This window comes from Eptatretus burgeri, chromosome 13 (genome assembly GCF_056783735.1).
Source record: "Eptatretus burgeri isolate ZD-2024b chromosome 13, Ebu_testis_v1, whole genome shotgun sequence".
Taxonomy (NCBI): domain Eukaryota; kingdom Metazoa; phylum Chordata; class Myxini; order Myxiniformes; family Myxinidae; genus Eptatretus; species Eptatretus burgeri.
In genome coordinates this window covers 3623382-3640587 of record NC_140973.1, presented here as the reverse complement: position 1 = coordinate 3640587, position 17206 = coordinate 3623382, and the positions used below count along the sequence as shown (strand labels likewise).

Genomic DNA, 17206 nt, shown 5'->3' with positions numbered 1-17206 from the left:
TCCGACATCGAAGGCATATCGGAGAAGCAATAACAACACACAACGAGTTTGCCAACATTTGGATTCAAAGGATAATTTGCAGGAAACGTCAACAGTGATTATAATCAAGTAAAAGCTTGCGTTAGTTCCAGGCAATTACCTGCACACACCTGGTCAGAAGAACTAGCATCAAATTCCAGGACAAGCGATTGGCGATCCCAACGAAAAGTCTACATCCCACCATGCACCGGGCTCCCTATACTAGTTGTTCGATACCGATTTCACCTCAGTCACAAAGCGTTACCGAACACAAAGAGAGATTAAACTATACACTACCTCTTCAACCACAGCAGAGCTTCCGTGGCCGAGTTTCGAAGGAGGGCTGTGTCGGTGTCCAGCTCGTGGGTCACGATGCGCTGCAATGTCGTGAAGCGCTCGGGACACATGTGATGTTTTTGCTGCATTTTCTGCACACACGGACAGCTCTTAATCACATGAAGCTGTGCCTGCCGCAAATACATGTTAACCATACATCTGTTGATGCACTTGAATCGTTTTGACTCTTACTGAACAAAGTAGAATGCAATTGCATGAGATGTTCAATGGAATCATGACAATGTGACGAGACCTGAAACCTCACCACCCAAAACACTCCCCACCAAATGTTACAAAACACACGTTTCTTTAGGGGGTAAGCTTACTCAATCAAAATCGATAATCCCTTTCACTTCAAGTCAAAATGCTCAATTATTAAAGTTAATCATCGATGAAAAATTGTAGCTCAGAATCATTTAACTCCACCCAAAATGATTCAATCACAAGAATCCCAGCAAACGAATGGTGTGCCAAATCAAACACGATGATCATGTTACCGTGTCACTACTCAACAATCCATGCGGCATAAACAGCACAGCAAACTGGAGGTTTTTGTACACCGTCCCTCACTATTCCATCTCGAGGCACTGCATGACGTCATCGCTGGGTGCCCAAGGCACTCTAGCGATGACTCGTGCTGAAAGGGCGGACCCAGTTTTCACTCCGTTTGTTTTCTTGTTTGTCCGGGCTACATCTCCGCCATCCTCTGAGCTAGGAAGCTGAAATTTGGGCACAATGGTGAACAAGCACTTTGGTAAAAACGTCATTTTGTATTTTTTTATTAATCAATGACTTACTTAATTTTTTTTAATCAATTCATTAATGACATTTATTTTCATGGAATACAAGGAAATCTAGCACAGGTGGAGGCCATTCAGCCCATCATGCCCGCACGAACACCACACCAACCCATCTACACAAGAGCTAAAGAAGAAAATGGAGGGAAAAAAAAATTACTTTTAATTTAATCAATTAATTATTATGATTTCAAGTTTTATTTTTTCTTTTTCTTTTTCTTCTTCCCCTCAGGGGAGGGGGCATGGGGTTGGTTGAAAACACACAAACCCCCTTGACAAATCCCTCACCAACAGCACTCCGTACACTTGCACGCAATCACCCATCAATGCTTAAACTACCTAAAAGTCCTCCCAAAAGGTATAGTACCCCTCGATCTCCATAACTTCCAGGTACCCATCTAATTCTATTTAAACTTATCGACTTTTTCTGCTGCCACTACCTTTACAGGGAAGCCATTCCATGCATTAAATACTCTCTGAGTAAAAGTCCCCTACCTTACTTCCATCTTAACTCTCCTCTTCTTTACTCTCAGGCTATGGCCTCTGGTCCTATCACTGTCGACTCTGTTGAATAATTCTTCTGCACTTATTTTATCTCTAACTTTCATTATGTTAAACATCTCCATTATATCTCTTCGTAACCACCTCCTTTCTCGTGTATAAAGCCGTCTCCTTCAGCTGCTCCTCATAGCTAAATCTAGCTAGGCCCAGAATCGATCGAGTAACCCAGCGCTGAATGCTCTCGATGGCATCTATGTCCTTCCTGAGTTGTGGTAACCAAAACTACACACAATATTCTAGATGTGGCCCTCACTAAATTGCTGTACAATGTTAACACCACCTCTTCCGATTTATAAACGATCCCCCTCCGAATACAACCTAAAACCCTGTTTGCTCTACCTATAGCTGCCTGGCACTGTGCTGCCTGCTTACCTCTCATGTCTATTACCACTACCAGATCTTTCTCCTGTCTGACACTTCACTGACACTCTCCTGTGTGACACTGACACTCCTGTGTGTTTATTTCTCATCTGAGCAACATCTCAGGCACCTTTTGAGCAAGGAAGTTGATATTTGGACATGACAGTGAACAAGTGATTTGGTTATAAAGTGGTATTTTTGAGTTATTGATTAATTTTCGAAAAATTAGAGATTCGGATGAAACAGTGGTGGTTTAGGTATGCTCTTAGCCGATCGAGTAAGAAATTAATAATTTTACAATTCTTATTTATTTCAATTACACAATTAATCAATTAGTCTATTATTGTGCACCGCTCCCTCCCAATTCCATCTCCATGTGCTGCACGGTGCCCGGCAATGTTGCGTGCTGGGGGATATGTTATTTATTTTTTATTTGGCATGGGGGTGGTGTACTTTGAATGGACTGGGATGTACTTGTTATCGAATGTACTTTTTTTTTCTTTTTTTTTTAAGCCTGTCCACGACAAAGTCGAGATGAGATACTGAAGCCATAACGATGTCCTTCAGTCATTCCAGTTATCCTTCCTTCCATCCTTCTGTCCATGGGTGCATTAACATTTTTTGTTTTTTTCATACTCCTCTGAGGCGGTTCAATGGATCGTTTAGAAAATCGGCGTGATGATTCATGACGTGGATGAACAAAAAGTAATTGAGCCCTTTAAAATTCCCATCCAGGTGGTGAGAAAATTAGCTAATCAACTCAAAATGTAATCTAAGCTTGTACATCCATCACATATTGTGAGATTCTCATACCTCACTAGATGTTTAGTTATTTAATTTAAACCTCTTGATTGCACTCGGTAAAGGAAAGGGTATTGCACCACAAGATGCTAATTCGCTTAAGGCCCTCAAGACCACCACTTAATGCAGCCCGACTCCGACTGCCCTCCATCGGGAGATGAGCACCTGTCCCACTTGGGACTATTCATTAGGATTGTGACCTAATTAACAAAAACACCTTCTTGATCACAACTTGAATAATTTGCCTCTGATGTTCATGATGTTGAGTTTTATGGATAGATTGCAGATGGGGACATATTTTCTTAATTTACACTATTCCTAAATGTTGAAGGTCAAGGTCATTTGGCAGTCCGAACAAAATATGTCATTATTGGATCATGGGCCAAGGGTACGCCATGGGGGGGGGGGGGGGAGGGGAAACTGGGGAAGGCTTACTCTTAGCGATTGCAGATATCTAGTTTAATCATAATTTAATTCAAGCTCTCGATTAAATTTTAACCTCTTCATGTCATTATTTCCCTCTTGCTTTGAAGAACAGGAAAGAAAGGGGCAGGGGAGGACAGGGAGTTGTGGTGGAGACAGTCCTTTCAATCTTCTTCTTTATTTTTTAGTCCATTTAAGACCCTTTATACCCTGTAGGAACTTTACACCAATAACTCTTGAGACCCCATATATTCTTTTGACTCTTATAGCCCTCAAGACCATCATGATCCCTTTAGACCACTTCAACACTGAAGACCATCCTCTAGACCTTTGACCCATTCGACTGCTGAGATCCCTCCTGTCAACCAAAAATACCCTTTTAGACCTGTCAGACCCTAACTACTATTGGAATGTACACCTTTAGATCCCATGGACCTTTTTAGTCGTTTTATGACCCTTCTAGTCCTTTTAAGATCCTTTAGATCGCTTCGACCATTTGGGGTCAAAAAAGGTTTAAGGATCCTTTCAATGGACAAAAAAAAACAACAAAAAAACCTGATTGAGTAACAGCTCATCCTGCATAGTTTTCACTGAGTTAATACAATTGTGTTTTCAGGCTTTTCAGCCCCCACAGGGTCCAAAGTTTCCATGGAATCAAACTGAAAATCAACTATCACCGAATGCACCCAACTACGACCGCCCTCCATTGGGAGATGAGCATCTATCTGTCCCACTTGTTTGTATATAAAGTCAAGGCACGTGGAAGAGTGCAAGCTTTAATGCAATTGCGACCTTAAAGCCTCAATCACAAAGGCCTCTTAGTTGTATTTTTCTCTTTCACGGCCTTTCCTGAGGCTGTAGTCCGACGTCCATAGCTGTCAGGGACACAGAACAGTCTGACTGGTCCTACCTACTTTCATGGTAGGTTGCATTTGTATGACTAGTCAATGGATGCTAATGGAAGCAGCCTCAGAGGTTGGGGGTGGGGAAGGAGGAAGACAAATTAATAAACAAATATGAAAGAAATGTCCCAGTATTCTTCATACAATTCGAGTTTCTGATCAAAGGAAATCACATACAAGCCGAACTACCCCACGTGGATGGTTTACGTCCTTAACAGTCGCACCAAGTTTACCTTGATGTTGCCGACAAAATCCAACTTGACGGGAGCGAACGCTGTCGGACCAAGCTTATCTAAAAGGATAAAACAAAGGGACCATTAGTGAAAGCAGATAAACAAAAATTAAACCAAATTGAAAGTTAACATAGAAGGTAAGGAATTAAAAATAAATAAAACAAGGCTGACCCCCTCCCCCTCAAATTAAAAAAATAAAAAAAAAAACCAGAAACAAAGAATGACATGAAGGAAAAAGTCATTGAAGGAACATTTGTTGTGGAGCTCGCTAACAATGTTGTTGAATCATGCTTTCTTATTGGCCAGGTGGTCATGGAGCCTCCCACTGCTCGTCAGTCATTTGAGAGACAGCACACACCAACACCGCATGGGTGGCGGTTAACTAAGGCCTAGGTCACATTTGCTCTACGGCGAGGATACGGCGGCCGTACGCCCTCTGAATTGACAGAAACGTGCGGCAGCCGCAGAGTTTCTGCGGTGGCCTCAGGGTGGCCCTACGCCGTTTGGCTATATTTTACAGGCCGTAAGGTCGCCGTGGAATTATAAGGCGGAGTTATAACTTTTTTCATATCTACATTCGCCGTAGCAATTCGACAAGCCGAAAAAAAAAAAACTGGCAAAAAAAAAAAATTATCCCATTCGTTACCGTTCGTCTGGCCACACGTTCGCCTTAGGGCCCCCATGCGGTCGCCTTGCGGCCACCTTGAGGCGACCTTGAAAATTCTATCGCCGCCGCAGGGCCCCCTTCAGGTCACCGTGCGACATCAAATCAAAGACCATACGGCAACCCCACGTTTTCGGTCTCCATAATTTATAAGACCTAAGGCCTAAGTCACATTTGCTCTATGGCGAGGATACGGCGGCCGTACGCCCTCTGAATTGACAGAAACGTGCGGTGACCGCAGAGTTTCTGAGGTAGCCTCAGGGTGGCCATACGCCGTATGGCTATATTTTACAGGCCGTAGGGTCGCCGTGGAGCTATAACTTTTTTCATTTCAACGTTCGCCGTAGCAATTCGACAAGCCGAAACAAAAAAAAACTGGTAAAAAAAATAAATAAAATTAACCCATTCGTTACCGTCCGTCTGGCCGCACATGCGCCTTAGGGCCCCCCTGCGGTTGCCTTGCGGGCACCTTGCATCTGCCTTGAAAATTCTATGGCCGCCGCAGGAACGCCCTAAGGTCACCATGCGACATCAAATCAAAGACCATACGGCAACCCCACGTTTTCGGTCTCCACAATTTATAAATACGCCGTGCGGCTCCCCGAAAAATAAAAACATACGTGACTGCTACATTGTGTGACCGTGGAAATACTGCGGCCGCCGTATAATTGCTAGTGGCCGTAGATTTTGGAGACCCCACGGCCACCGTGGCAAATGTGACCTTGGCCTAACCCAGGCAACTCAGGTAGCCTGAGAGAGGGAGTGGAACCCGTGATGGAGCAAATTGCATCAAAAGATGGCAACCATAAAACTACACCCGTGGGGAAGAGAGTGGGTACGCTGTGTCGCTGAACCCGTGGAAGGCATATTCCTCGTCCGGTGGATGACACGAGTAAGATTCTTCCTCAACCACTTTTGTATCATAATGAGTTCAAATGTATGAATGGAGCGTTTTGAAAGCGCTGCTTGCAGATACTTCTTGTTAATGTGAGAGGTCTCAGGACAAGTATTGGAATGCTTGCCCATACAGCCAAGTGAAGTAAACATGATATTATTATTGCTACTGAATCACAAATGTTAAATCCTACGGTGATTGATTCTTATATGTCGTTCAGTGGATACCAGGAGCCACCTATAAAGATGAGATCACAGTGACGGTTTGGGTGGAATTGCTATTTGGTTTCGCAATCCACTTCAGGTTAAGCGTCATCGGAACCTGGAACCTCCAATCTTTGACGACTTGCCTGATAACCTGGATTCTGTCACCCAAACCACTGGTTCAGATTGTGTGATGCTTCCAAGTTATTTCAATGTACATCATTAGGCGTTGGTTAGGCAGCATGTCCCCAAATGACAGCTGGAATTGCATGCTACAAACTTTGGCTGGTGCATGGCTTGGATCAACTGGTGAAAGAGCCGACCAGTGGTGATAATCCACTGGACTTGGTCATTATTGACTCTGCTGCTTATTGCACACAAGTGTGAAGTCAAACAATGGAACATCTGACCACTCAGTGGAGATCATCTTCAAAATGCCACCAGTCTTGGATAACACATAGCAACGGTGATTATGGGATGGCATAAAAGTAAACCGAGAATCCCTCAGGCAGCAGCTGCAAAAAATGGCATGGGATGAAGCCTTAAACACTGGAGATCCTGACATAGCTTGCAACAACATTGAGCCAATCAAGTCAGGTATGGAGTAGAGATGTCACTGTTCTATTGACCGAGATCCCATGGTTTACTGAGGCTTGCCAAGCCTGGTGTTGGCTTTGTGATTAGGGTGGTGGCTTGGGATCTTAGGGTCCTGAGTTCAAGCCCCGTGAGGCCGCTGAATTAACACAAGGAGGTAGATTCAGCCTGTCATCCTTCCGAGGTCGGCAAAATGAGTACCAGTGCACTGGTAAAGGGGACACTGCATCAGCAGCATCGCCGCGTCCCAACCAATGATGCAACCAGCAGCCACAGGCTGCACTCGATAGAGAGAGACTGAGGCTTGCCAAATGGCTGACAAAGCTGTCTGTCTGGCATATAACAATTGCTGTTATCCATGTTGCTCTGATAGGGGCAAGGCAGAACTCTCAAAGTGTAGAAGGAGGCTAAATGACAAAAGATCGTCCAACTGCTGGAGCAACCAAGCCCTGTGATCGGTGGTGGGCAGTGAACAGGATACAAGGGAAAGGATGACATTCTAGTGTCCCAACCTTGCAGAAGGAGAATCAGACCTTCACCACCTCTCAATAGAAAGCAGACATCTTCTGTAATCAATTTGCTGGAAAGAGTACATTTGATTACGTTGAAAATGACCCTCCTGATATCACAGCTCACACAGACACTCACTTGAACACTGTGAAGTTATGGTCTCATGACAATAGTTGGCTCTTGCAGAAGCTAGACACAAATAAGGTATCCAGACCTGATGGAATTGGAAATAAAGTTCTCAAAGACTGGGCATCAGTCTTTGGCACACCTCTTGCCAAACTGTTTCATTTCTGCTTTAGCCGTGGCCACTTCCCTTCCTCCTGGAAGATAGCCAATGTCGTGCCAGTTCATAAGAAGAACTCGGTCTCTGTCCCAGGCAACGACAGGTTGATCAGTCTCCTAACTCAGCTGAATCAGCAAGGTTAAGGAGAGTGTTATCAACACTGCTTTGAGGAAAAATCTAATTGGAAATGACTTCATCAGAGACAATCAATCAGTTTGGCTTCCATCCTGGTCATTTGGCCCCCCGACTGACACACGAGTGATGAGCTAATATCTTGTCTCAATAGACGTCAGGAGGGTACAATTGTGGCACTTGACATTAAAGCTGCATTTGAGAGTATGGCACAAGGGATTGCTGGCCAAGCTGGATGCCAATAGAGTCAGAAGGCAGCTGCTGCAGTGGTTATCCAGCTACTTGATAGACAGATGTATTCAGCTGGTGGTCAACAGCCAAACATCAAATTCAACTCCAATTACAAGAGTAGTATCTCAAGGATCAATTATTATTGGGCCCACAGTGTTTCTAGTATACATTAACGATCTCTGTAAAAACCTGCATAATCATACTTGCCTCCATGCCGTTGATAGTACCATCTACTGCCTGTTGAAGATCATGCCATTTCTCTGAAGGAGGATTTAAAGAAGATCTACGAGTGGGGGCAGAAATGTAATGTCCTGTTTGCTATTGAGAAATGCAAGGTCCTGTCTCTCAGTAGACAATTATCTAGTGAGCAGCCTCCAGAGTTCTTCATGGGTGGCAAGCGCCTGCAGTGATTACTTGGAGTTGGGTTCTCCCAGAGATTGGGCTTCTTGTCTCACATTAACTCCATTGCCATAAGAGTTGGACAAAGAGCGAGTGTCCATTGTAGTATTGCTCCATATTTGGATCCACCTGGCCGAGCCCGAGGGGAGAAATCCCACACTAGAATGTTTCACAATGGAGTATGCTCCTCTCAAATGGATGTCTGCAAGTACCATGCATTTTAAGAAGCTGGATGACATGCAACATCGTGCTATACATATCAAGGCCCCTTTGTAGGAATCTAATATTGACCCCCTACCACATGGGAGAACTGATGCAGGTCTGAGTAATGTACAAACTCCACACAGTGGAAGATCCAGCACTTCTGAAGTGCATGCTACCTCCATCAAGGCTACCTCCATCCATCAAGGCCTCCTTTGCAAGCTAAGCTGTGCAGGGTCTTACTGGCAAGATGGAGAGTGGTCACTCATCACTTGCTCAGTATGATCACAATTATACTTGTATGAACAGCCCACCAGATACAAGTCAGTCACCCAACAACATCTGGGACTAAAGATTTCTGCACAAGAGCACACACATATCTTAAAGCCTAATCCTAATTATATACACACATATATATATATATATATATATATATATATATATATATATATATATATATATATATATATATATATATATATATATATATATATATATAGTGGTTATTCGGACAGTTTGTTTCTGTTTATCTGACGATTTTCTCTTAAACTACTTGACCAGGTGGGGAGCATAAAACCCATATCTTTATAAAGGTCTTTGTGCGAGGAGCTCCAGTTGTGTTGTATTATTTATTCCATGACAAATGACTGTTTTTTACATCTATCTATTTTTACCTGTGACATGTGGCAGGATGTCACAGGTCAACAAGAGCTCCATGTTGCTGTGGTTGTTAACCTCCACAATCTTCGAAGATGGATGGAGGTTACTGTTTTCACCCCTTTCTGTTTGTTTGTTTGTGAACAGTATTACGGAAAAACTCTGACGGATTTCGATGAAACTTGATGGGGGGGGGGGGGTAAGGTATTGTCCAAGGATCATGCCATTAAATTTTGGACTTGGTCCCCCCCCCCCCAAAAAAAAATTGTTAGAGAAATTTTTTTTTTTTTTGCATTTCTTCATGTTTTAAGTGATTTCCAACCCCGCCCCCCCCCAAAAATAGAGAAAATTCTTTTTTTTTGCATTTCTACATGTTTTAAGTGATTTCCAACCCCCCCTCACCCCAAAAAAAAATGTTGGAGAAAAGAACTATAACTCTGTCAGCACTGTTGACATCATATTTAATGAATAAAATACAAGTTTCACTTGAGTGACCCAGCAGTACTGGCGGCGGAGGTTTTGCACTCTCCCGAGTGCTCCCCCTCTAGTTTACTGTTGTTGTTGGGGGGGTTCTTGTTGGGGGTCGATTTTTGAAATGTGCACCCATTGGTCAGACAGCTGCGAGACCCCCACCCACTTTTGTCGTTCGACTCCACCCACCATGGAACCCCGCCAAAATGATATGGCCATCATCTTGGGCCGAAGATATCAGGCTTGTAGGGAATGTAGGCCTCTGCCAATTAGATACTGCCCAGATTTGTTGCATCAGATTTCCATTGGCTTTGTTGGGATCGAGTGTTACCCACGATGAGGGACACTGAAAAATTTAATCGCATGTCAAATAAAAATTATTAGTGAGGTTTAATCAAGGCCATCAGCACGCACCGTACGCCAGACCCTAAAGCAGTTGATGTGGTAATTTTGGTAAGCATCATCTGATTTCCTTCAGCTTTGTTTAGTTCGAGTGCTACTAAAGATGTGCGACACTGAAAAATTTAATCATATGTTGAATAAAAATTATTTGTTGAAGGAAAAAGCCTGGCTCACGGAGACTATTCTTTGACAAGCTAAATCCAAATATTGGTTTTAAAATTCACACAATAAGCATTGAACATACAGTGAGAAATTCATCCGTGAAAAATATCACGTGGCCAACGGCCCGACAAAGATCAATGTTAATGATGATGACCATTGGCAACCCGCGGCACAGGAGGAAGAAGATTATAGATGGGTTATGATGTGGGGAGGGGGTTGCTTGGTTTCCTGCACAATTATTTTAATCATATATTTTTGATTGGGAACCAAAATTGATTATTTAATTTTGTATTTATTGTTTAGCTTTATGTCTCACAATTCCTTAAGTCACACAAACGATGAGCGAGGCTGGTTGATGTTAAGTAAAAAATAACTTTTATTTTGGATCTGAAATAAAATGAAATTCCAACACAAGGATGATGAATGCCAGGACATTTAAACTCAACGTTTTTTCATGAAAGATAATACAGAATATCTTGCTTCAGTCGTTAAAACAGAAACTATTTCCAAGATCAAGACGCTCTTGAGGGAACACGCAAGATCGAAGCAAAACAAACGGGTCGTTGTCGATAAAATAACATGACACTCGTGGAAAGAGAGCGAGCGAACCTTTTGGAATTGTATTTTGCATCGCAGGTTGTGACCATAGTGCGGTCATTCTTGTTACTGAAGAATTGCGAGATGGTGGAATCTCACGAGATTGAAACAAACATTGAACTGCATCATTATTTAATCTTAATGAATGTTTTTCTGAACGAAAGAGAACGTTTTGAAGAAAGGGAAGAAAGTTGGGGTGGGTGGGGCAGAGGAGACAGATAGTTGTGAGAGAGGATTTGAGACTTTGGGGTGAAGGGGTTGAGGACTTTGGCTTGTGAGGAAAGGGGGTGGGGGGGGTTGAGGACTTGTTGAAGACAGGGGCAGGGAGGACAGAAACATTTCGCATCTCATCCCAGGTACCAAGTGGAGTAAGGTAATTGTTCTACTCTGTCTGCCTGTCTGGCAGTGAAACAAAATCGAAAATCATTCCAAACAAGAAACTTGCTGCATTATTTTAGGGACATCATAAAGGACACAAACAACAGGTACAAATAACTAATTTAATGTGTAAAATAAGGTGGTGTACAAGACAGAGCATCAAAAGCGGTAAACTTCCAAAAAAAAGTTTTGTTTTTTTTTGTTCTACAGCCTTTAAAGCTTTTATTTTATTTCAATCGAGTTATATACAATGGTGCATGCCCGTACGTGCAAGCAACAACAACAAAAACTTTCAAACCACGTGCCAGAAACAACAACCACATAGGCCGTTCCTTCGCTCTCACGTTCTCGTGACAACCACACTTCCACACACAGAGTTAATTAAAATCCAAATTAAAATCAAGTTTACCTCCCTGCCTTTGCTTGCCATGACACTTGCCACGCCTACGCAGCAACGTATCATGTCATTGGTTGATAAATAAATGGCCGCAGCAACGTGTCACGTCATTGTTTGGTAAATAAATGGCCATAACTTGGGAAGGACTTGTCCGATTAATATCAAACCTTGAAAAGGCACATCCTCAGGTCCCCAGCAATATAGCTGGCAAGTTTCAATGAGATCGGACCAGTGGTTGTCGAGAAACAGTGGTCACAGACACACACATTGCTGGAATTATAGATAGATGAATACTGGAGAACACAAATTGCCTTGTTGACACCTCCAAAAACCTCCAGTTTAGCAGTACTTGGACAAAATATTATGCCATCTCGACCAATCAAATTTGTCGCTCGCACTCTCGGCGTTGGGGAATATCGAGATTTCGATGAAATGGCAGCTCATAGGAAATATAGATCGTGCTTGGAAAATGCAAAGCAAGAGTATAAAAGACCCTTCCCATGTCCTTTTTCTTAAGATTGCATGGGGTAAGGTGTTCTATGAACTCAATAGTTCAATACAAAATGCTAATTAATTGCACAACAGCATTTTTTTTTCTTTTTCCAGATGGCCTTATGAATTGGAAATGCATTGAAATGTTCTCATACAGTTTCTGGCCAACCACCCATCACAACTCTCAACACAATCTACTCCTGCTAATGGTCCATGGGCCCAGGCATATATCGGTACCATCTGGGAAACCAAACTTTAGGGTTACTACTAAGTCTACTAAGTTATTGGTAGGGACAATATGATCAATTCAATATGTGATAACCGTTCCAGAAGAGCAGCTTAGTGTATGTATTTTGCATTTTTACCATTTTACCATTCTGAGATATTGACGTTTTGGGGGAAAAATCACACAATGGACTATTGACACATCCCATGAAGGTAATATCATTCAATAACAGCTCAGGATATCCAGATTTGTTTGCCTTTTCGCTTTCATTATGCGGAGGGTGGGTACATTCCAGAGGTGATAACTACCAATAAGCTGCCAGTCTGCAATGGTTATCACATCAAAATATGATCTATATAAATATACACCAATTCAAAAATCATAACTAGGATTGGTTTCCTTAGATGGTACCGACAAGTGGAATTTCTGGCCTGGGCCCATGCACTATAAGCTATTTGTGTGTGACGGAAGGTCACATGGTCTCTGCATCACCGAGGAAGTGAATACAAAGATGAAAAGCAGAATTTCCATCACTTCATCACTGGATTTCTTTGTGCAAGTCTCAGCTCATACGATTCAATGACAACAGAAGGATAACAAAGAACGTAGCAAAAATTATTTCGTTTCTAAAGTCAGTCTTTGGAATCTCAATCATCCATGAGCAAGTAGCACTACGACTGCTCTGTGATCCCTGACATTGTGGAAATGCCAGGTCTGGAAATCGTAGAAAACGTCCAACTGTTGTCTAGCTGCTCTACAGTCAATTCATCCCCTCGGTCACCTCGATCTTCCATGATCCTCGATCTCATTTAAAAAAAAAAAGTTTTGCATAAGGAGGTTCTCGATATGCAAAGAGAACCATAGTGCAAGAAGCAAGTATAAGGTGGCAAGTTTTGTTCAACCACTCATTTGGAGTGACACAAAGTCCTCATAAGCATGCTGATCAAGTGAGAAAGAGTATGTTGTTGCGATTTCGATGAAGAAAATGCAAATCAAGTCAGCAAAGGAGGCAAGCAAGCCATCTGTAAATTATACTGGCTGAGTTAACGATCCTTTCATAAATTATAGAAAAATGAAATTGTAGTTGCCATGATGGACATGCTGGTCATTTCATTAGCCGCTCGCAAAAAAGGGTTTAACCCCAGATCATTAAAGTTGGGATCTCCTCATAGTTTCCGATTCCGTGGTTTCAAGTGTAACTGCGCCTCGAGAAACAACTCTTTCCTTTCACCTGTAAATCCTTTCCATTCCATCTGTGGACCATTACCTAAATCCGCTCTTGCATAAATCAGGATACCAAAACTTTGGATCAAGCTTTGATAACATCACACCTGGAATACTTCATCGTGCTGTTAGGAGGTTTATCTGCCTCTGCTCTCGAGCCTTTGCAACTTAAGAATTTAGCAGCCAGGCTCACGGTTCAACCCCGTACACTTGATCGCATCATTCCAGCCACGAAACACTTCATTGACTCCCAGTACAACAACATATAGACTTTGAAATTTTTCTGGCAACCTTTGAAGCAAAAAAGAAAATCAGTTCCTTTGTACACTGACTGAATCACACTTTCCACCCTAATGATAAAGCAGCGATCTATCAAGATTAATATCCCAATCGTTCCTCATACTAGAATAAAGACTTTTGGTGAACGGGCATTCATCAGGTACCCACTTGTCTCACAAGTAAATTGCTTGGAAAGTTCTCAATAGCAGAACTCTGCCCTTTAAAATTTGAACAGCTTCAAATTATAGTTGACGAAAAGGACCCGTTCCCTCTGGGAGGGGGGGGGGATTGTGATGGGGGAGCCGGAGGGGGTCGTGTCTTTGATGACTCAAGCTGTTAGTTTGTTACTCAATTGTGAAGTTTCACGTCAATTGATGAAGTGGTTCAAGAGAAATAATTTTTTTTAAGATTTTTGTTCAATCCAATATGGCTGCCAGACCATGTGACCTATTAATTATTCATGAACAACTTGGTATCCCCAAGGTTTGGGGGAACATGTGTGTGAAGTTTCCCCTCAATCTGCCGAGCTGTTTTGGAGAAGAGGATTTTTTAAAGGTTTATTCTTCAAAAAAAAATATCAGAGCTGCCAAACCATGTGACCTGGAATATCATAGGTGGAGAACATTCTTTTCCTCATGGATAAGCGATAACACCTGTAAAGTTTCACCTCGATCTGTTCAGCCATTTGGCAAAATTAATTTTTTTTAAGGTTTATTCTTCAAAAAATAAAAAAAATCATAGCTGCTGAACCATGTGACCGATGATCCCCCCCCCCAGATAATTTAGTCCGAGATGACCCTCAAAAACGTTCATACTGATTGGACAAAGTGTTCAACGTATGCAATGACATCACAATGAAGCCACCTGTGATATCATCAAAAAAATACTCATGGCATGAAAATAAAAGTTCCTCACTTATTCCCCATGAGGAGTACTTGCTATGTGCCAAGTTTCAATTTTGTTTCCATGGAGCGGTTTCAGAGATACAGAGGTCCAAATTTTTCCCTTTTTTCCAACATGGCTGCCACACCACGTGACCTATGATATCATGATCATCATTAAAAGATTCATGAGTAGTCACTCCGATGGTGAAAATTTGGAGTCAATCGCTTTGGCGGTTGCAGAGAAAACAGAAAAAATTAGAACGGACGTACATACATGCGTACGTACGTACAGACAACCTGAAAACATAATGCGTCCGGCGACTTAGTCAGCGGAGGAATAAAAACATACAACATACTTTCCCTCCATTATATAGAGATATATGTCTCCTAAAATAGAAGTAAAATTGTTGAGAATGTACTTAAGAATAAATAAATAAATAAATCAAAGAAAAAATTAAGAGTGCTTTTCAAGTAAATTGATTGAATAAGTTAATTGATGGCATCTATCAAATGCAATGATGTAGCTCCACAGTTCGAGGTTCAATCAAGTAACTACCGATGCATCGATAAACAATCCAAGACAAAGGTTCAGGTGCAATTAGCAAAAGCTACGAATACAAAACGTGAGGCAATCGAGTCCAGAGGAATTACTAAAGTAACAAAAATCAACAAATAAAAACAAACACATAACCTGCGTCAGCTTTTCTTCGAAATGACTGCCAATCACTTCCGACCAAATAAACTACATTTCCCTTATTACAATGAAGAAACCGTAAATTTCTTGGAAAGTTTCATGGCATGAAAATAAAAGTTCCTCGATAATTAAACCGCCGAGACATTGATTCCTCAACCGGAGCAAATAGCCCAGCAAGGATTTACGGTGAGATTTCTAGATACGGTGAGGTTTCAAGACAATTTACCCAAAAGAGGAACGATGGCAGAGCATGCTTTCAGGAAAGGTTCCACAGGAATCCCATCATCCTCTTCAAACTCAACATCGCTGAACCTGAAAGAGAATATGGAATTTCTTCATTGACCCCTAATGTCATGACAATTGCACACGGAGCTCCTCATTTTATGAACTTGCAACAATGGCCGTTTCACAGAGGGAATATGAAAAGTACGAAGACACATGACACACCGACTTTGTTTTGTGCTATTAACTAGCGTCATGCATAATGTTATGTGGCCTTAAGAACATACACAAGGTAGATCTGTTTAGCTGAGATTCGATACCAAAACATACAGCACAGGAAAGAGCTCCAAGGTACAAAACAAAACAAACAAAAACAGCCCAGTAGAGAAATTAATTATTAAATGGACAATCGTTCAAACACACCTCAGTTCCATGGCACTGAAGAAGGTTTGGATTTGTTCATTGTTGAGCGAGAGGGTTTCTGTGATATCAGCTGGGGTCTGAGTTTGCCTGGTGTCACAAAGCTCTGTTTTGGGGCAAGTCGGTTCCGTGTCGACTGCAGTTCTGCTGGACCCGCTCCGCTTGTGCGTTGGCCGTGTCCGAACCAATCCGTCCGCATCCTCAGGAGCCCCAGAAAGCGGGGCGGGTGTCCGTGACGGATGGTCGGGTGGTGACACTCGGCCGTCACCAGCGGGTGGGCAATGGATCCGTGCAGAAGCGTTCATGCCTACAATTGGAAATTCACAAAGACCGTAGAGCAAACATGGTCTTCGAAAATAAATATTCTTTCCTTGGTGCTCAAGATTCAATTCCCTTATTGCAATTTCAAAACTTCATTCACCTCATTGAAATGCACAAATGTTAAACGTGTTCAAGGAATTACATTTCAAAATGCTCGTAACACTGTACACGTGGGAATGCTGTACCCTTGGAAGAATGCTAGATTTTCAGGATAGCTCAGATGATAGGCCGCTCACCAATTAGTTGCCTAACAAGAGTTTGATTGCTGATGGGGAACCCTGGAGTATTATAGAATGCTTTATAGCATGAGAACAAACAAGCTGTGATGATGCAAAAACAAAATTTCTACTGAAAATAAATAAATACACATGCTCTTTATTTATTTATTTAGCACAGAACTCCAACACACTTTAAGAAAGGCAGACACTACAACATTGTTTGTAAAGCATGACTTTCAGGGGGAATTTCCAATTCTTTAATTATACCAGACAGTCCACATACAATGAGTAATGGAACATAGCTCTCCACTGTGGATTGATGCTGCTGATTCCAAGCTTGCCCCCCCTCCCCCACCACCCCTCAAGGGCCGAAATCTAAGGTCCTCCGTGTTGTTCACATCTCACATCAGGAAGCTGGGTCTCAGGGTCTACATATTGCTCACCATAGGCAGGGGTGGCCTTGCAGTTTTTATATTAACTGGCTCTATTCTGGTATATTTTCTATTATATTTCAACCTTTGATCCTCCAGGTAAAACAAGTTCTACCACAAACCCTTTCCTCATTTCCCCTACACAAGTTTACACTCAACTAACCCCCATTCTTTCACAATTATATTCT

General features: G+C 42.2%; 1 protein-coding gene across 5 annotated transcripts in view; it reads right to left on the bottom strand.

Annotated features, from left to right (window-relative positions):
* Positions 1 to 17206, bottom strand: part of PLEKHA8 (pleckstrin homology domain containing A8) — a 93901-nt gene that overhangs the window by 32262 nt on the left and 44433 nt on the right. For all 5 annotated transcript variants that reach the window (XM_085850817.1, XM_085850820.1, XM_085850816.1 and 2 more), the window contains 4 exons: positions 16052 to 16355; positions 15633 to 15718; positions 4432 to 4490; positions 316 to 446 (listed from right to left, as the gene is read on the bottom strand). In XM_085850817.1, coding sequence (XP_085706943.1) covers positions 316 to 446; positions 4432 to 4490; positions 15633 to 15718; positions 16052 to 16355 — 580 coding nt within the window. The remainder of the gene's footprint in view (positions 1 to 315; positions 447 to 4431; positions 4491 to 15632; positions 15719 to 16051; positions 16356 to 17206) is intronic.